Below are 20,937 nucleotides of genomic sequence, written 5' to 3'. Positions count from 1 at the left end.
GAGGACTGCCTGGTACAGTGTAAAGAGCACTGTACATGTTGTTTTGTGTAGAATGGGGTCCCCTGGAGTTCTGCAAAGTGCATGAACTGCCCTTGTCTTTTAACCCCTAACTACACTTGTGTCATGTACCTATTCTATACATCTTAACACTTGTCTGTGTATTGCCTGTTTTACTTTAAGAAACTTTGAAATCTTTGATGTATTGGGAATGTGTTTCTTTTCCTTGAATTGCCTACTAGAATAATGCTTTGATTTTTTATTGAATTAGACACTCAAAATATCATACTTTCAAGAAAATTTTCATACTTAAATTACTATGTAAACTCAGGTTTTGAACAGTCCTCCTGCTGATACATTGCAGGGAAGGATTGAGACATACAGTCTCATTTTAACTGTTCATTAATACTGTTTATTCTCAAAATAGGTATCCTGATTGGAATCCTGAGATCCTCCCATCAAGAAGGTAATTCTTTTTAATAGTGATATTGTTGAGACTTGATTTTCTTTTAAAAGTAAACAGGTAGGGGTGCCTGGTTGGCTCAGTGGGTTAAGCCTCTGCCTTCGGCTCGGGTCATGATCTCAGGGTCCTGGGATTGAGCCCCACATCGGGCTCTGCGCTCAGTGAGGAGTCTGCTCCCCCCCCCTCTCTGCCTGCCTTTCTGTCTACCTGTGATCTCTATCAAATAAATAAATAAAATTTCAAAAAAAAAAGGTTTAAAAAAAAGTAAACAGGTACTTTTTTAAAAAGGTCTTATTTTTAATTGAGTTCCTGTTTGATCATTTTTACTTTTATTTTAAAATTTTTTTATTTTTACTTTTAAACAGCAGACAAATGCAATAATCTCTATGAACCTTTCTTTAATTATCCCAGCTTAAATGTGATAGCTTGCCTCTCTGAACTTCCATTTTCTTTCTTTTCTTTTTTTCTTTTAGTCTTTCTGAAAATACTTCTTGCTTTTGTTATTGTTTTGTTTGTGGGGTCTTATGTTACAAATGTCTTGAAGGCTAGGAGTGGTTTTATTAAATTTTGTATTCCCTAGGAAGTCTTATATTTAAATGTTTGCATATAAACATTTTCATATACATGCAAAATGTATATAAACTTTTTTTTTTTTTAGAAGATCCTATTTATTTATTTGACAGACAGAGATCACAATTAGGCAGAGAGGCAGGCAGAGGGAGAGGAGGAAGTAGGTTCCCTGCTGAGCAGAGAGCCAGATGCAGGGCTCGATCCCAGGACCCTGGAACCATGACCTGAGTCGAAGGCAGAGGCTCTAACCCAGTGAGCCACCCAGGTGCCCCTGTATATAAACATTTTTGTACATTTTTTGTATATTTGTATATAAACATTTTATATATATATACAAAATGTTTGTATATAAATAAGTTTTAAACTTGTATTTAATGTTTGTACATAAAGTAACAGCAATCAAAGAAATATTTGTAGATGGCATAATCTCTCAAGGGGGAAAATGTTGAAAACATTTGTTTATGTAAATCATTTCTTAAATCCTTTATATAACTTAATACTTCCAATATATAGTTGACTATAAAATGATATAGGAAAAGATCAAGAAATTGATAGAGGGTCCTCTTTTATATATTAGCAAAACAGGGATCCAAGCAGTTTGAGGACTGAGCATCTGTTCTGATTATTCTTTCTTTATCTATGAGGGTGAATTGTGTCATAACAAATAGGTTTTTGTTTTAAATAAATATATGCTATCAGAGTTTGGTGGTGTTTATAGTCTGTTGTTAAGAAGGAGCCTCTGTCATATAAGTTAAATTTACATTAAATTGCTGAATCTTGTGATTCCCCCCCATACTTTATAGAAATGAAGGCAATAGAAAAGAAAATGAAACTCCAAGAAGACGTTCTCATTCCCCCAGTCCTAGACATTCTAGAAGATCAAGCTCAAGTCATAGATTCCGCCGATCTCGAAGCCCTATACGCTATATATACAGACCAAGAAGTCGAAGTCCAAAAATCTGCCATCGTTTCATTTCCAGATACAGATCCAGATCCCGTTCACCATATCGAATGAAAAATCCATTTAGAGGTAGTCCAAAATGCTATCGATCAGTTAGCCCTGAAAGGACATCACGGAGATCATTGAAATCATCAGGTACACTTATGGTTATGAATAATAATATATACTATAGTATATAACATAATAAATTTACTTATTTTGAGTAAATATTTTAGGGTTTTTTTTTGTGTTTGAATTTTTAAATTCTGTATTTTTAGTAAGTTTGAAAACATGACATAATCTGCTACGGTCAAGATTTAACAAAACTTGGGGTGCCTGGGTGACTCAGTCGTTTAGCATCTCCCTTTGGCTCAGGTCGTGATCCCAGGGTCCTGGGATGGAGCTCCGCATTGGGCTCCCTGCCCAGCCAGAAGTCTGCTTTTCCCTCTCCTGCTTGTGTTCCTCTCTCGCTGTCTCTCTCTCTCTCAGATAGATAAATCTAAAAAAGAAAAGATCTAACAAAAGCTGATATTTTGAGCTGTTTTTCTTAGCTATTTTAATAAGCTAGAAATGGAATTTCTATTTTACTATATTTTAGAATTTTATGTGAAATTGACCCACATCCCAACCTAGTCCATTCTTCTTCCTTTTATTAACTATCAGAAGAAATGTGGAAGAGTGTATGTATTTACCTAAAATCAAATTTAAAAACCACTGATATACCAACATCTTAGTGTGCCCATGAATTAATCTAAAAGTTTTTTTTGCAATTTCTCCTATTTTCGACCTGTGTCTTAATATTGGTTTAGTGACATTTCTAGAAATAGCTCATATATGTGTTCTCTGAGATCTTTTTAGAAAGGTCTCCAAGACCAGGGGGTCTTACAACTATGTGAAGCTGAGTTTCCTTTATATGTTTCAACCAGAGCAATGTATCCATCAGATTGGAAGCAGAAGCAGATACGAGAATTCAGGTTTTTGGTTTTTTTTTTTTTTTTAAGATTTTATTTTATTTATTTGAGAGAGAGCAAGCACGAACAGGGGGAAGGGGCAGAGGGAATGGGAGAAGCGGCTCCCTACTGAGTAGGGAGCCCGATGTGGGGCTCAATCCCAGGACCCCGGGATCATGACCTGAGCTGAAGGCAAAGGCTTTAACCCACTGAGGCACCCAGGCACCCCTGGAGTCTTCGGTTTTTAAAAGTGAAAATGGATACTGAAAATCAAAAGTTTGAGGACCATTGGTATAAGATAAGATCATGAGTGAAGAATTAAAGACTGAGAATTGTTTTGTGTATATTTGATTCCTGTCTGGCTTGACAGTGGCTCTGTGTGATAAATATTTGGGCAATTAAGAAGTTATTCTCTCTTTAATAATGTGATTTTATATTATAAAATAATGTGGTTTTCATCTTAAGTTCTTTTTGGTTGAAGTTGCATTTATGTCCTTTTTACTAGATAGAAAAAAAGCATTAGAAGATGTAGTACAACGATCTGGGCATGGGCCAGAATTCAATAAACAGAAACATCTTGAAATAGTTGATAAAGGACCTTCACCAGCCCCAAAGCCAAAAATGGGCAGTGGATCAAAGGCATCAGTTAAATCTACAAACCTTGCAAAGAGTGATGCAAATTTAGGGGGACATTCTATTCGTTACAAAGCCAAGAATATTGAAGATGACACCTTACCAGAATGTAAACCAGTGTCTGAAAAACCTGTTTCTCTCCAGCGTAAGGTCAGTAGTTTGTTAATGTAAGTGTGTACATACATGTGTCATTATGATACAAAAAAGTTGCTTGAATTTTTTATTTTCATATTTTAAAAGTTTGAAATCGTAACTTGTTGAATTATGTTGATTTGGAATATTTTATTGATTGCGCTTACGAATTTAGAAAAAGTCCATTAAGTCCATTGAGTCAAATCCTAGCAGTTTGGCATTCGATGTATCAAAAGTGAGAACATTCTGATGGTTTGTTTTTGGCTAACCACACAGGCAGGTTGTTGTGATGAGTTTGCTATCTGGTGGGGGAAGTGAATGTAATCACACCAGCAACATTAATGATTTTTTTGTAATCTTTGTCAGTAAGCTGTAATAGTGAGTCTCTACTGAGAATTGATCATTTTTAATCTACTTTTTACTTTTTTGCAGTATAGTTCAGAAGTCAAATACTCTCTTGTCCAATATAGAATAGCCTGTTTTCTAGTACTGATTTATTAATATATTTTGACTGTAACCTACTAGTTAAAATACTGAGAGGTATTATTCTACATAAAGTATCTTGAGAACATTAGAACAGTTGTCAGTGTTTAGCAGATTATCAGATGTTTAATGTAATATTAACAAGTCTTCAGGTATTTAGGTATACATTACTCTTAACATTGTCTAAATATTTTCAACAGCTATAAATCCTTGCCTTTAAAGAGCTTATTTTTAGACGGATAGACTTAAAATAATCAACACGTAATTACGCAGTTTTGAAGAGTGTTAGGAAGAAATTTTAGTAGAGAAGATTTTGAAGAGGCTAAATTAATCTATATTATTCATTTGTTTCAAAACTCTAGATGGTGGCAGTGGGACTTTTCTTTTAAGTCAGTTTTTAATACAGTTGATAAATTTGGTATTACAGGAAATTTGGATTTTATACATGCTATATATAAGTTTTAAAAATAGTATACCTCTATCTAGATATCATTGCAGCTTATAAAACACAAAGTGCACAAAGCTATAGTTTTATCTTTCTTAGTGATGGGCCATGTAGATTCATGTAGAAAAGTATTCTTCAGTAGTTTTGGACCATTCCATAGGTCTTGTTTGTTACAGAAAGCTTCTAAACAGAAAAGAGCATCTATGATTGTGTTACCAATAAGCTCTGATCACTGTTAGGGTCGAATGGTAAAATATAAAACCTATCTTTTACTATTTTATTTAGCATTTAAAAATTTTTTTAATTGTGCTAAAATATTTAGAGAAGGCTGTTTAAAGGATGTAGCTTAATGGCAGAAATTATATTGGGAATTATTATTTTTGTACTTCATGGCTTAATTTGGTTTATTTTTAATTTCCTTTCATTCAAAAATAGCTTCGGAAGGACCAGTCTTCACATTATGGTTCAGTTCTTCTTATATCTGAATTACCAGAGGATGGCTGCACTGAAGAAGATATTAGAAAAATATTTCAACCATTTGGAAAAGTTAATGATGTCCTCGTTGTTCCTTATAGGAAAGAAGTGAGTCAGTCACTCCGTTCTAAAAATACATACAAAGTTACTACATTATAATGTCTGGTTATTACTTTATGAAGATCTTTTAGCACTTTTTACTACATATGTCATTGTTAATTGAGAGTTAATGTAAATGCTTGAATTCCAGTGAACAAGGTCCCCAAATACCATTTTATATCTTTTAGAACAGGAATTGGCATACTTTTTCTGTAAAGGACCAGATAGTAAATACTTTAGGCTTTGTATGCCATAGGATTGCAGCTATTCGATTCGGCCATTGTAGTACAAAGGCAGCCAAAATTGTACTAATGAATGGGTATGGCCGTGTTCAAAAAAACCATTTGCAAAAACAGGTGGCAGGTTATAGTTTGCTTTCCAATTCTTTAGCATACTGGTTAAGATGATGCTAAAAAATGATTTTGTTGTACAGTATTTTTTACATGTGGGTTATATATAGTCCTGTAACTCAACACGATAAAGTTCATCAGAATTATGAACAACTCCATACTAAGAAAAAGATAAAATTGTGAGACGAAACAGGGGAATGTAGTTGGTAGTGTTCTTTATTTCAGTAAGCCTTAAAAATGTCAGGCTTACAGCAACTAAGGCCAAATCCTGTCTTTTCTCCATTTATTCCATGAGCCCTGCCTTCCTATTTCTCATTGTTCCATGAGCCTGCCATGGACCCTTGTTTCCCCTCTTCTTATCTTGGTAATGGTACAGAAATTCTGTAAGGTTAAATGTCCATTTCATGTATGAAAACTAACCCTAGAGATCAAGTGATAACGTAGCAAAACAAAAAGATGTAAAAGCAACCAGGACTTGAGGTAATTTCATAGTTTTATGTTCCACAAAAAGTACTGAGGCATGCAGAGAGTTTTGAATTAGATTTTTGACTAAAAATGTAATACGTTTTATTTAGGCTTATTTGGAAATGGAGTTTAGAGAGGCGGTTACTGCAGTCATGAAGTACACTGAAACAACACCTCTTCTTATAAAAGGGAAAAATGTGAAAATATGTGTTCCAGGAAAGAAAAAACAGGTAAACTGGATTTAGATCAAACGTGTCTCATTATTGTTAATTAAGTTTGACTTTATAAAGTATGATACATATAGAAAAATGCATAGAACATAAATGTTCACTCAGTAGATTGTGTGCATATGGATTGAAATACGTTGAATTTAACAACTTTATATCTACATAAATAGCACTACAAACAATGTTAAATGGCAAGCAGTACACTAGGAGAAAATGCTTAACAAAATTAGCAAACATCTCTGAAACCTACCTAGGTCACAAAAAACCATTGAGAACATCCTGGAAGCCCCTTGCATATTTCTTCTGAATCCTTATACCCTCCATTCTGCCCAAAAGTAACCCCTAACTTGATTTCTAATACCATAGTTGAGTTTTGCCTGTTTGGAACTTTAAATAAACAGAATTACAATGTATATATTCTTTTGGACCTTTTGCTTCCTTAGAAATATTACCGTTTATTAATTTAGCCTTTCTAGATAATTTTTTATGGTTTAGTTTATAAATTTATTGATGTCTACAGAAGTACTTAAATATCAGTGAGTTTTACTTTGTGTATGAGTGTTCTTTTCAGGTAATTATTGTATTTGCTGAAGAATGTCTAAAGGGGTTTTGTAGTATACTTTTTTTTTTTTTTTGACAGACAGAGATCACAAGTAGGCAGAGAGGCAGGCAGAGAGAGAGAGAGAGAGAGAGAGAGAGGAGGAAGCAGGCTCCCTGCTGAGCAGAGAGCCCAATGTGGGGCTCCATCCCAGGACCCTGGGATCATGACCTGAGCCGAAGGCAGAGGCTTTAACCTACTGAGCCACCCAGGCACCCCTGTAGTATACATTTATTCAGTCAGCAATTTGATTTGGAGATCTAACCATGTTTGTACATACAGATTTTCCTCCTCCTTCCTAACTCCTCTGTGGTATCACTTTGTATGAACATACCACAGTTATTTTACCAGTTCCGTATGGATGTGATATTTAGGTTATTTTTAATTTTTCACTACTATGTTAATTTCCTTGTATATGGCTTTTACAGGCCTTATGTATTTATGGTACTATTTTTAAAGTGATATCTATAGTGGAATTGCTGGGTTGCAGAACATGCAATAATACCAGATCTCCTGTTAAATAGCTATAAGAATGTAATCTGATAATAATGAGAGGACTGGTGTTTCTGTGTTATCCACAATATCTAAGTATTTGCAGTTTAAAAATCCAGTATGTAAAATACGTTATCGAGCTTTAATTTGCATTTTCCTGATTATTATTAAACTTCAGTATCTTAATATGATAGCTATTACTGCATTAATGAGTTGTATAAAGCTTTTCCCATCTTTCTGTTGGGTTATTTGCCTTTTTAAAAAAGCTTAATTTGAAGGTGTTCATGATTTTGGATACCAATTTTATATTACTTATGAGAAATATTTTCTTCCAATATGTTGTTTATATGTATATCCATATATAAAGTTTTTGATTTCAGTGTACTCAAGTTGATTTTTTCCTCTCTTAATGGCTTCTGCTTTTTTTTCTTTTGTCTTTAGAAGACCTCTCTATACCAGTGCCAAAAAGATATAATTCCATTATTATTTTTATCTATAAGTTGTGGTCAGTGTGTTATTGGGATCAATACTATTTCTAAAATGGATAACCAACTAGTGCAACACCATTTATACCTAATTGGTTCTTCCCCATTGATTTCAGAAGCTATCTTTATGTGTATAAATTACCCTATACACATAGATCTCTATCAGACTATTGTTAGATCAGTCTGTTTATTTCTATTATAATACTATGTAATTTCAGTTCTTATGTTATTATAATTTTACATAATTACCTATCTTCCCAGTAGAATTCTTTTTCTTTGTTCTTTATTTAAAATTTATTTTGAAAAAATAAAATTTATTTGGGGCATCTGGGTGTCTCAGTAGGTTAAGCATCCAACTCTCGGTTTTGGCTCAGGTTCTGATCTCAGGGTCCTGAAATCGAGCCCCACCTTGGGCTCCATGTTCAGCGTGAAGTCTGCTTGGAATTCTTTCCCCTTCCCTTCCCCCACCCGTGCTCCTCTTCTGCTCATGCTCTCGTGTACACACACATGCATTCTCTATCTATAAATTTATTTATCTATAAGTAGATAAAATCTTTAAAAAATTTTATTTTGGTTAATTTTGAACATTTACTCCTGCTGTTGGTTTTAGAATCTATGTAAGTACTCTGAAAAATCTTATTGGGAGTTTAATATTGTATTGAATTTATATTTATGATTTATAATACTCTTTCTGTTCAGAAGCAGGATTGTCTCCATTTATTTAGATTTCATTTAGTGTCTTTTCATAATGTTCTTTTGTAATGTTTCCATAGTGTACATTTTAGAGGAGATGTTAAGTTTATTTCTTACTGATATATTTATTTGTGTATATAATAATTACTACTTAAATTGCTATTCCATAAAGGATCTATATTTTTTATTTCATTTATGTTCTCTGGTTAGTTACTACTAGAGTAACCCATGATCCTAGGTTACATCTGTTACATGCCATCTATTTATTTCCATTGTCCTGATTTGAATAATAAGTTTTATGGTAACCTAATAGTTATTAACAATTTTATCACTTAGGATTTCTTATCTTTTCAACTAACAGAAATTTCACCAGTGGTTTATGAAAGGAATAAGAGGTTTATTTATATCATAATAGAAAATCTAGAGGTAGGTGGCCCATGGCTGGTGAAGCAGCTCCATAATATGAGGAACCCAGGCTTTTTGTTTTTTTTGATTCACCACCTTTATGTACTTTTCACACTCATTTGTAAGATGGTTGCTGTACCTTCTGGCATCATTTTTATCTTCCTAGCAGAAGGAAAAGAATAAAGGAAATAAAAGCAAAAGGAATTTTGATTTTTTAAAAAGATTTTTTATTTATTTTTTTGTGGAAGAATGAGTTCCTCAGCAACTTTTACCTACATTTGATTTACCAGAACAGTGACATACAACCTTCTCTCGTTGCAGAGGAGGTTAGGGAGAAGCAAGAATTTAAATGTATAATTTAAGAATGTAAGCTTTATCCTGTAGACAGTTAAATTTTATTCAAGGTTTTGAACAGAGTTATGATGCAAAATGGATAGATTAAATAGATTCATTTGGGAGTGAGCTGCAGAATGAATTAGGCAAATGACAGGAAGGCAAAGAAAGCAAGCTTAGCAGAGTGATTAAAGGGGAGAAGAGAAAAAAAAAAACCTAAACACAATGAACTCCATTTAGAAGACTCATCTAGCCAGCCAGTTTACTGTAATGATAGTAATGGTTTCAGGTAGGTTAGTATACTTGAGATAGGAAGGAGAAATAATAGCTTAAACCAGTTACTTTCAAGCAAGACCTGGCTGATAATTAAATTTTGGAACCGGGGAGAAAGTAATTCTTTTTTAATACTGAAAAGTTTAATCTGGGAAGATGGATGGATAAGGATACATCTAGGTTATTAGAATATTTCAGTCAGATTAAAATAATTCTCTTTGATAACGTTTTGGTAAGGTAGCAACAGAAGTCCAGAAAGAGCCAGCCATGTTTACTATTCTGATTTTCATAGTAATGAACAGGGGAAGCTGTCAGCCCTATAATCTAGAAAACATGCCATCTATGTGTCAAAAATTTGATATTCTTCAACTAAATATAGTTTGGATGGGGCTAACTCATGACCCCTCTGTTGTAATCAAGTAGCCTCTCTAGGGACTGATTGGAGGAGAACGCATAGAGAACTCCAGCCATAGCTGTTTAAGATTGGAAGTGTACAGATAACCTTAGCCTCTTATTACAGGGGAAGACATCAGATTTCCTTGCCAGAGCAAGCCAAAAATAGGCTGGGAATCCAGACTAGGAACAAAGGCAGTGCTGTAGCTTTCTTGGCCCAGATCTTAATTTTGGCATGAATAGTCAAACTAAGACAAAACGTTTCTGCCCACATTTGATACTTCATGTTAGGACTGTCTTTGACTCTGGCTTTGATTCAAAGTATAGTCTCTCCATTTGGCTGTTTCTTCAAATCAATAAAGAAGTGTTACAGAAAAGGTGAAAATTGCCCACATCCCTGTATTTAAACCTGAAGGATTAAAATGTGAATCTGGGGCGCCTGGGTGGCTCAGTGGGTTAAGCCGCTGCCTTCGGCTCAGGTCATGATCTCAGGGTCCTGGGATCGAGTCCCGCATCGGGCTCTCTGCTCGGCAGGGAGCCTGCTTCCCTCTCTCTCTCTCTCTATCTCTGCCTGCCTCTCCATCTACTTGTGATCTCTCTGTCAAATAAATAAATAAAATCTTTAAAAAAAAAAAAAAATAAAAAAAATAAAATGTGAATCTGCCCAAGTCTAACAAACTGAATTACCTTTTCTTTAATTATAAGCCAGTATAGATATCAATTCTTAGTACTGATTTTGAGCCAATTTTGAGCTACCTTCGCTACCACCACTACCAAGAATCTGATGAAAGCAAGCATTTTTTTTCCCCATAGAAATGGACAGTAGTCCATACTCTCAAAATTTTCTTTAATGGAGCAGGACACTTGATCTACAAAAGAGTATCAGATTTTCTGTTGAAACTGTGAAATAATGCTGCAGCTCAGCTCTACAAAAACAAAATGAAAACAACACTTTTAAAATTTTAATTTGGTATTTTCAGCCAGATTCATGGCAATATTATATCTAAAAGCCAGAGTAGACAGCTAAGATCCAAGGAGATTGCATGGAAATGAAAACAATGCTGGGAAACAGTTATCAGTGGTTTGAACATTATAGAAAAATCTAATGAGTAACGAGGAAATAAAGCCAAAGAATTCATCGGATGAGAGTTTAATTTCATTTCAACTGAAAACCTTTCTTAAAAATCTGTTACATATGTCAGGCATTGTGGTATCTGGAGTAGATAGAGTGATGAGCAGGACAGATGGGCTCTCATTCTTGTTGCTTATGTGATTATTAGTGATATCTTTATCTTATTAGTGATAAAGAGGAAAGACTTGGTGGATATATTTGGGAGGCTCCATTTGCATATAACTGAAATTCCACAAAGTGGACACCACTTTAATACTGTTGAAGATTTATGCAGGGGCAGCCTGTAGTGACTCAGGCAGAAACAGTTTAAGTATGAAAAGGAATAGTCTAGTCTTAGCAGAGGAACACATTCTCAAGGTTAAATGGAAGAAAGATCAGTTCTTTGTAATTCATTAATTCCATCTTTTACTATTGATCTACATTTTCTTATCACTGTCTTTAAAAACATTTCAAATAATACCATGACATTTCAGGATCTAATAGCTGTTACCCTGGCCCAGTCTGTCACCATTTTTTCTTTGTTACTACAGTAGCATCATGACAATATTTTCCTTCTCTCCTTGCCTTTTCACTCACCTTGACTGTATTTCAAAATAGAACCAGATTGATCTTGTCATTCCTAGACTCAGAACCTTTCATTACACTCAGAGGAAAAGCCAGTACTCAAAATGGCTTATGAGTTTACACCACCATTCCACCCACACTCTACCCCGTAACCATCACATACCTATTTCTCTCCTCTATTTCCTACCCAAGCATCCTTTGTACTTTTTTTTTTCTTAAAGATTTTATTTGTTTATTTGACAGAGAGGGAGAGAGAGATCACAAGTAGGCAGAGAGGCAGGCGGGTTGGGGGGGCAGGGGAGCAGGCTTCCCACTGAGCAGAGAGCCTGATTCGGGGCTCCATCTCAGCACCTTGAGATCATGACTTGAGCTGAGGTTAGAGGCTTAACCCACTGAGCCACCCAGGTGCCCCGCATCCTTTGTACTTCCTAAACAAGCTAATAGGCATGGATCTCATTAAGTCTTCTGTAGTTGCTGTTCCTTCTGTCTGGAATGCTCTCAACACAGGGAATGGTTTGATTTGCTCTCTTACCTCTTTTAGCTGTTTGCTCATATATCACCTTTTCAGTGAAACTTGTATAACAGACTTATTGATAGTTGCTCCTCATTCCCCAACAAGAGCACTTCCGTTTCCTTTCTCTTTTAGTTTTTTCCATAGTACTTGTTGCTAACAGACATAGTATGTATGTATTTTTAAATTTCCTTGAGGTCTTTCTTTCCTTACCCCTTGAAATTATTTATTTATTTACTGAAATAATAATAATAATTATTATTATCATTATATTATTTAATTATATATAATTACTTATATTAATTATATATAAATATTTTATATAATATATAATTAATATAATTATATAATAATTATTATTATTTATTACTGAAATTATTATTATTTATTTACTGTTCCTCTCCAGTACCTAAAATTGTGCTTGACAATTGGTGAATAGTCAGTAAATATATGTCAGATTGTTCTGAATCTCATAATAATGTTTTTTATTGTATTTCTTTATGCGTGTGTTTTCTAAAGTGCCCTTTATAATTGGGGAAGAAACTAAGATTTTCTTTTTCAAAATCTTTTTCTTTCATAGAACAAAGAGTTGAAGAAAAAGACCTCAGATTCAAAGAAAGCATCTGCAGCTTCTTTAAAGTAAGTAATTCCATGATTTCATATGCAGGAATGAATGTGCATATGAATTAAAACTGCAAAATTTTTATACAACTGCATTTTTAATATATTTTATTATCCTGACTCCAGTTTAAATGGACTCCAGCTTTAATTCAGTTGTTTAAATTGAATTAAATTAAACTTTATTCTTTAAAATTTTAATTTAAGTAAGCTCTGCACCCAACATGGGGCTTGAACTCATTACCCTGAGGTGAGGAGTTTCATGCCCTACATACTGATCCGGGCAGGCATCTCTAAGCTTTTTTAGACTTAAGCTTTTGCATCTTTAGAAGTTTTAGAACTTAGAATTTCAATCTTTGCCTAATTTTTTCTTCTTTCAAATAGAAAAGATATAGATGCTTCCAAAGCTGTTGAAACTGTGACTTCAGCTTCTGCCAGTAAGTTGTTACTTTTAATACTCCTCCAAATAAGTATATTTTGTCAGTTTACTAGAAACCCTTTGCAAGATGATGCTAGGAAACCATTATTGTGCTTTCATAGAAGGGAACAATATTGGCCCCTATATTAAGCTAGAAGACTCAGTGAGATAGTATATGTAAAATACCTATCATAGTTCAATAGGTAATCTCTGTTAAGGTTAATTTTGTCATACTTCCATCCCCTACCAGTAAGACAAAACATACAAAAACAAAGCCTGTTAAGGTTGCTTGTTTAGTCTCCTTTTATTTTTAAAGTTTGCTGAGAGCCAGAAGGTAAACAAAGAAGACCAAACAGAGATCAGTTGTTACACTCATGTGTTAAAGTTGTTTCTTTATACTCAGGAAAACATTGTGGGTCTTTATTATGAATCTAGCTAAGTGAATTTCTATACAGTTTTAATAAACGGAATTTTCTCTTTCCATTTAGGGTTGGAAAGAAGTTACTGCAAAACAAACATCTTAAGTTTAAGAAGAGATAGCTTGATAGTGAAGGATGAGACAGAAAAGCTAAAATAAAGTAGATATAAACTATATTTAGAAAGTTAAATTGTTTTGTATGTTCTCTTTTGGAAAGACAGGCATATAGTGAGTTCTGGATTTCTATTCAGCAATCTGTGTGTGTGTGTGTGTGTGTGTGTGTGTGTGTGTGTGTGTGTGTGTGTATGTATGGGGAAGGAGGGATAGAAGTTAGGGAGATGATACAACAAAGGTAATAGAATTGGGGAATCACTTCATAGAAGTTTTTGAAGTGTGCTGGGAAGTTTTTGAATTTGACTTCATTAATAGCATTTCTCAAAATACGTGTGTGAGAGACTAATTCCTGAAAGATGTTTTGGATCAGATTTGTATTATAGCTTCTTTTTCTTTTTTTTCTTAAAAAAAAAAAATCCCCAGGACACATTTCCATTATGAAGTCCTGAAGGAGAGAAACCTATTTAGCTTTATGTAACTCATTATTCATGAAACTTGGCTTAGGGTGCTTGCCATTTTTCCTTTGTAAGACCTAGTAACAGTACAGACTCTGGGAAATTGCCATCGGGAGTAAAGAACCATTAATTGTTTAGGATTCTTATGTAGAGTGGACAAAGGGAGAGTGAAAAATCCTGTTGAAGCAGCTCTTTCTGCCTATGGGTCCTGACCCCAATGCTTGAATAAAACCACCTTTTTGCACCAAAAAAGAAAAAAGAAAAATCTTATTGGGAAAACACAGTTGAGGTTCACTTTAAAGTAATAGGGACCGAATATAAAAATGTTAATTAAAATGGTGTGAGAAGGTAAAATCTGAATGTTTATTCTATAGAATGTTCTAGTGGATAAAATATAAAATTAAAACAATTTAAAATTTTCAACGTTTCATGCCAGGTAGTTTTTACTAGAAGAGTGTGGTGATATTGATTATATATATGTAACAGGAAAACTTAGATGCAGTGATTTCTTTGAGAAAAACCATGAACTCAGATTTCAGCATTGATGAATTTCAGATCTCAAAGACTTACCTAGTGGGGATATCCTTAGGTCAGCCAGTCAATGGATTTGAAAGTGGGATACTTCAGAAATTGTTAAGTTTAAGGTCTAGATTTTGGGAGTGGGCCTAACATAATAAAAACAGTGAGTAAGGGAGAAGCACTTCAAGGCAAATATGCCCTCCCTTCTAATAGAAGTGTAGAAAGACAGGATAGGCTGGTGAATAGGGTGGAGAAAGTGTCCGGTAAGAAAGGAAAGGGTGCATGGTTTCTTTTTTGAGATCAGCAATGTGAGATTGAATAGTGTGACAAGTCAGTTAGGGTAGTTTTAATTTATTTTTTAGAGAGCGGGAGAGTGCACACACATGGGTGCCCACGACTTAGCAAGAAAAAAGAGGGATAGAGGGGAAGGGAGGCTGAAGCGGACTCCACACTGAGAGTGTGGAGCCCAGCATGGGGCTTGATCTTGGAGATCACAACATGAGTGGAAATCAAGAGTCAGACACTCAACCAACTGAGGCACTTAGGTTCCCCTAATTAGGTAGTTTTAAAGACTTTAGCTATATGCACAGATAAGCAAGGATGAAGAGAAGTGCATGAAGGAGGCAAAAGTATAATTTGATCAAAAAGAGAAACTTTAGGACCGTTACCTATCACTAGTTAAAAAGAAAGAATACTGAGCATCTACTATATCCTCATAATTGGATATACTTTTTAAAGTGTTAGGATAGGGGCGCCTGGGTGGCTCAGTGGGTTAAGCCGCTGCCTTTGGGTCAGGTCATGATCTCAGGGTCCTGGGATCGAGTCCCGCATCGGGCTCTCTGCTCAGCAGGGAGCCTGCTTCCCTCCCTCTCTCTCTCTCTCTCTCTCTGCCTGCCTCTCTGTCCACTTGTGATCTCTCTCTGTCAAATAAATAAATAAAATCTTAAAAAAAAAAATAAAGTGTTAGGATACATCAGTAAACCAGTAGGCAAGATCTCTATATCCAAGTAGCTTATATACTAATTTGAGGTGACATGGTATATAAATAACATGTTTTATAAAGTGAAAAGTGTTATAACAGGAGAAAGGAGATCCAGGGTTAGTTTGGAGTTTGAATTTAACTATTTAGAATAAAATAATGATTTGTTAAAAAGAAGAGTCTCCTAAGGGGCCTAATCTATGCCAGATGACAGAAAACAAGGGGAAGAAACTTGCCATTGGTTACACTAATACTAGGAAATTTACATTATCTTTCTTAATCTTTCAAATTACCTCATTTTGTAGATGAGAAAACAGATTCAGAGATTAATAACATACTCAAGGTTAAATGACTTCCTTGGAGTAAGAATTCAGATCTAAAATTATGGTTTCAAAGCTTTTCACCTATCTTAAACTATCTGTCTGACAATGAAAACTTGTTCTTAATCTCCTTTGATTGCTCTTTTATCTTCCTTTAATGGTTTCCCTAAATGTCTGTTCCTCTTATGTCATACTTGTCTTCCTGATTTTATCTTGGTGCAGCATTAGGGACAAGTGACATCTTACATACATATACAGACCTCTACTCCCTCAAGTTTACTCCTCTTATTTTCTTATGTTACCTAACAGTCAGTCACCAGTCATCATCCAATGTAGAAATTGTAAGTAATCCTTTCCCTGGCTTTTCTCTTCTGTCCTATCCAGTTCATATTTAAATAACATCCTTCCTCTTTTCATCCATTCAGTGGCTGATTCAAATAGTTCTCTTTCAGATCCACCTCAGGCTATGTCTTTGCCTTTCCTTCATCACACTGTTAATTGTTTTAATTGATTTATGTTTGAATTTTGAAAATAGCCTCCTGACTGGTATTTTTACCAGCTTCATTATTTACACTGATCTCTTTATGGCAGATCTGATCATTCTGCTCTTAGTGACCCATAGAAGAAAGTTCAAATTCTTTAGCATTGAATTAATGACCCTTTACCCTTTGTCCCAGATTCCTTTTTAATGTTTTGTCACCTTTATGCCGTCCATTTGTTTGGAATTGTCTGAATTCCAGTTTACTTCAGTAAGCTCTTACTATGTACCTACTTGGTAGGTGCCAGGCCTTATGCAAGGTACTGAAGATAGAATGTCATAAAACTCCTTTTTTGGGGTGGAGTTGGAGCAAATTCTAGTTTATGTTTTAAGGCCCATCTCAGATATAATTTCTTTGTGATATCTTCCCTGGCTCACCTAGGCAATTAGGAACTCCCAGTTCCCTTCTAGTGATACTGAATACATTGAGTCATTTGGTATTAGTAGTTTGCTCAGAAGTCTCTCTCTTTCACTTGGCTGGGTAAGGGAATATTTTATTTTTCCATCTCTTAAATGTAGTGTAAGGGTTAGTAAATATTTGTAGGAGGAAGAATACAGGGTGGACTCAAACTAAGTTTGTATTGTTATAACTGAACCCATGGGTAAACATAGCCCAAATTTTCTGATTTGTCATCCTTGGTTTAATTATTTTTCTTTCTATAAGATTTTATTGGTTTCTTTCTTTCTCTCTCTTTTTTTATTTTTTGCATTTTTTTTTTTAAGATTTTATTTATTTATTTGTCAGAGAGAGAGGGAGAGAGAGCGAGCACAGGCAGACAGAATGGCAGGCAGAGGCAGAGGGAGAAGCAGGCTCCCTGCCGAGCAAGGAGCCCGATGTGGGACTCAATCCCAGGACGCCGGGATCATGACCTGAGCCGAAGGCAGCTGCTCAACCAACTGAGCCACCCAGGCGTCCCCTCTCTTTTTTTTTAAATAAATGTATCTTATTCTTTATATTTTCCAATTCCCAGATGAAAATAACTTTCTTTTAGGGAACAAAGCAGATGAACAAATGGAAAAAAAGAGACAAACCAAAAAACAAACTCTTGACTATAGAGAACAAACAGATGGTTACCAGAGGAGAGTTATGTGAGGGTTTAGGTAAAATAGGTGAAGAGGATTAAAAGTATACTTAATCTTAGTGAGCACTGAGTAATATATGCTCAGTGCTCAGTAATATATATGGAACTTCTGTATTATACACCTGAAACTAATATGACACCGTATGTTAACTACACTGGAATTAAACATTTTTTTTAAAGTGACCTAAGTCCTTTATTTCTCCATTTAGAGCATTCTGTCCAAATAGTTCCCACGTATGAGTTCCACCGAACCTTTAAGGAATTAATAAATCTAGTTCTATTTCAGCTATTCCATGACATTTAGAGGAAAGGAATATTTTCTTTAAAAAGGGGAGTGGAGAGAATGAAACAGGAAAAAGCAGGTTAATAGGGACATCAGATGCTGACAGAGACACTGTATGCCTCTCAGAAAGGATAAACTAAGAAAATAGTGGCACCAAATGTTATTGAAGATGTGGAGATACTTGTACATTGATGTTGGGATTTTAAAATGGTACAGATAAGAATATTGCAGGTTTGTTTGTTTGTTTTTCCTTTGGTTTATTTATTTAAGTAATCTCTGCCCTCATTTGAGGCTCAAACTCATAACCCCAGGATCAAAAGCTGCATGTTTTATCGACTGAGCCAGCTAGGCGCCCTGAGTATTGCAGCTTTTTGTTTTTTGTTTTTTTTTTAAACAAAACTAAGTGTGTTCTTACCATAGGACCCAGCAATTACGCTCTTTGGGCATTTATCCTAGATGGATGAATTATATTTACATGAAACCTATTCATGCAAAAACCTCTATATGCTGTTTTCATTTTTATTTATAGTATCCAGAAACTGGGAACAAGGCAGATGTGCTTCAGTGGGTGAATGTATCTGTAGCATGGAATACTACTTGGCAATAAAAAGGCACAAATTATTGATAGATGGAACACTTGGATGGATTGCAGAGGAATTACGCTGAATGAAAAAAAATCTCAAAAAAATACAAGCTTTTTTTTATACAGCATTGTTGAAATGATAAAGCTATAGAGTTAGAGAATAGACAAGTGGTTGTTGGGTTGAAGAGGAGGGAGACAAGTAGCTATTGCTGTAAGTGGGTAGTAGGAAGGATCCTTGTGAGGATGGAGCTATTCTGTATTGTGATCAGTGGTCACAGCAGTCTACACATCTATGATAAAATTTCATAGCACTAACTATACATTAATGAGTATGTAAAACTGTGGAAATGTTGGTAGATTGTATTAGTTTTGTTTGTAACGTAGTACGTAGTTACACTAAATATTACCATTAGGGGAAACGGGGTGAAGCGTATGGTATTCTTCCCAATTATTTCTTACAACTCCTTGTGAATTTACAATTATCTCAAAACAAGTTAAATGTTTTGAAATGATGATAAAGTGGTTATCGTAAATTAAAGTTACAGAACAATTTTACTTATGAACATTGATGTAAAACATTTTTGGCTGTAATACTTTTAAGTAAAATTTTAGCATGTAGAGGTGGGGAGCACATTAAGTGGATAGTAATGGTGTGCCCAAGAAGAGATCACATCAGAAATATAAAAGTGTTTCAAAATTTGAAAATCTTGTAAATTCAGTTCACCATATTAAGAAAAGAAAAGGTAAATGCTAAGGATATTAGGTAAAATTCAATATCCATTCCTAGCATCAAAAAAAAAAATTCTTGGGGCGCCTGGGTGGCTCAGTGGGTTAAAGCCTCTGCCTTCAGCTCAGGTCATGATCCCAGGGTCCTGGGATCGAGCCCTGCATCGGGCTCTCTGCTCAGCGGGGAGCCTGCTTCCACCTCTCTCTCTCTGCCTGCCTCTCTGCCTACTTGTGATCTCTGTCTGTCAAATAAATAAATAAAATCTTTAAAAAAAAAAATTCTTAAAGTAGGTAACTACCTTAATATGATAGTGTGTTTTATATTTATACACACACACACACACACACACACACACACACACTTTTGCTTATATACATATGAACATATACATCTATCAAGTCAAAAGCCAGCATAGGCTTAATAGTGAGCGTAGTAGAAGTGTTCTCATTAAGGTTAGGGACAAAAGAAGGGATACTCATCATTTCTGTGAAGTAGCTTAAATATTGTCCTAAAACTAACAGCCACTTGCCAGTGCAAGTCACAAGGAATAAAAATTGGAAAGTGTGATTCAATATTATTATTTGCAAATGTGTATGTATGACGGAAATGTAAGAGAGTCTACTGAAATGCCTTTAAATCTAATTAGCCACCTTAATTTTCTAAATTAATTTAGAGTTTCAGTTGCTTTATTATGTAGAAAGAATAACCACTTACATGTAATCTAATAAAATACTCTGTTTAAAATAATAAAAGTCGGGGGGTGCCTAGGTGGCTCAGTGGGTTAAGCCTCTGCCTTCGGCTCAGGTCATGATCCCAGGGTCCTGGGATTGAGCCCCACATCAGGCTCTCTGCTTGTCGGGGAGCCTGCTTCCTCCTCTCTCTCTGCCGGCCTCTCTGCCTACTTGTGATTTCTGTCAAATAAATAAATAAAATCTTTAAAAAATAATAAAAAATTAATAAAATAAAAAGGGTAAAAACTATGAAAATTTTAAGCTACTACTGTAAGGCATAAAGAAATGCTATGTGGAAAACAGCTCATTCCTTGATAGAAAGCTTCTCAATTAGAAAGCTTCTCACCATTGTAATGTGCCTTTTTTTCTTATATTAGATAAATGTTAGGAACCTAATAAAACTGCCAGTAAGATTCTTTTTTAATTTGAGTATAGTTGATACAAACAATAAGGTTTTTAAACTGTACAAGTTGATTATAAAGTTTATAAATAAAGAAATAACAGAATAGACCGAAAAATTTTGCAGAGGAAGTATAATTAGGACAGATGAGCACCAACAGATATTAAAATAAATTACAGAGGTAAAGACTCAAAATAGTTTCATGTATTTGTACAGCTAGACAAAAGATCAGTAGGACAGAGAGATTCCAGAGGTAGTTCCTAGAACATATGGAACATCAGTAAATAATTGTGGTAATATGTTAAATTATCAAGGAAAGATCAATTACTCATTAAATTGCCTTGTCACTTTGTAAAAATAAAACATGTTAATAAAATAAATCACAGCTGGATTGTAATTCACAAAGTGGTAATTAAAAGTACTGAAAGAAAATATGGAGAGTTGTTGTTGGTTTTAATTGCAGAGCGAGGGCATCCTTCCCTTTCAGGAAAATACTTGATTATGTAAAAAGTATTTTTACATAAATATTTTGCATAACTTTTTAAAAAATTGTTACTTCTGTGATATAGGTGAATTTTCTTAATATGTAAAGCCCTCTTAATAAATAAGAAAACCTCAACAACCCAAAAGATAAATTGGCAAATA

At 34.7% G+C, this 20,937-nt stretch overlaps 1 protein-coding gene across 9 annotated transcripts in view; it reads left to right on the top strand.

The window, feature by feature from the left end:
* Positions 1–20,937, top strand: part of ZNF638 (zinc finger protein 638) — a 137,384-nt gene that overhangs the window by 82,564 nt on the left and 33,883 nt on the right. For 6 of the 9 annotated variants that reach the window (XM_047744989.1, XM_047744986.1, XM_047744987.1 and 3 more), the window contains 7 exons: positions 425–463; positions 1,834–2,126; positions 3,426–3,703; positions 5,049–5,195; positions 6,112–6,231; positions 12,688–12,746; positions 13,110–13,162. In XM_047744989.1, coding sequence (XP_047600945.1) covers positions 425–463; positions 1,834–2,126; positions 3,426–3,703; positions 5,049–5,195; positions 6,112–6,231; positions 12,688–12,746; positions 13,110–13,162 — 989 coding nt within the window. The remainder of the gene's footprint in view (positions 1–424; positions 464–1,833; positions 2,127–3,425; positions 3,704–5,048; positions 5,196–6,111; positions 6,232–12,687; positions 12,747–13,109; positions 13,163–20,937) is intronic. The other 3 variants (XM_047744988.1, XM_047744994.1, XM_047744993.1) reach the window with 1 other exon arrangement.

The sequence above is a fragment of the Lutra lutra genome, chromosome 9 (genome assembly GCF_902655055.1).
Source record: "Lutra lutra chromosome 9, mLutLut1.2, whole genome shotgun sequence".
Lineage (NCBI taxonomy): Eukaryota > Metazoa > Chordata > Mammalia > Carnivora > Mustelidae > Lutra > Lutra lutra.
Note: the sequence above shows the minus strand (reverse complement) of the source record. Positions and strands in the feature narration are given on the sequence as shown.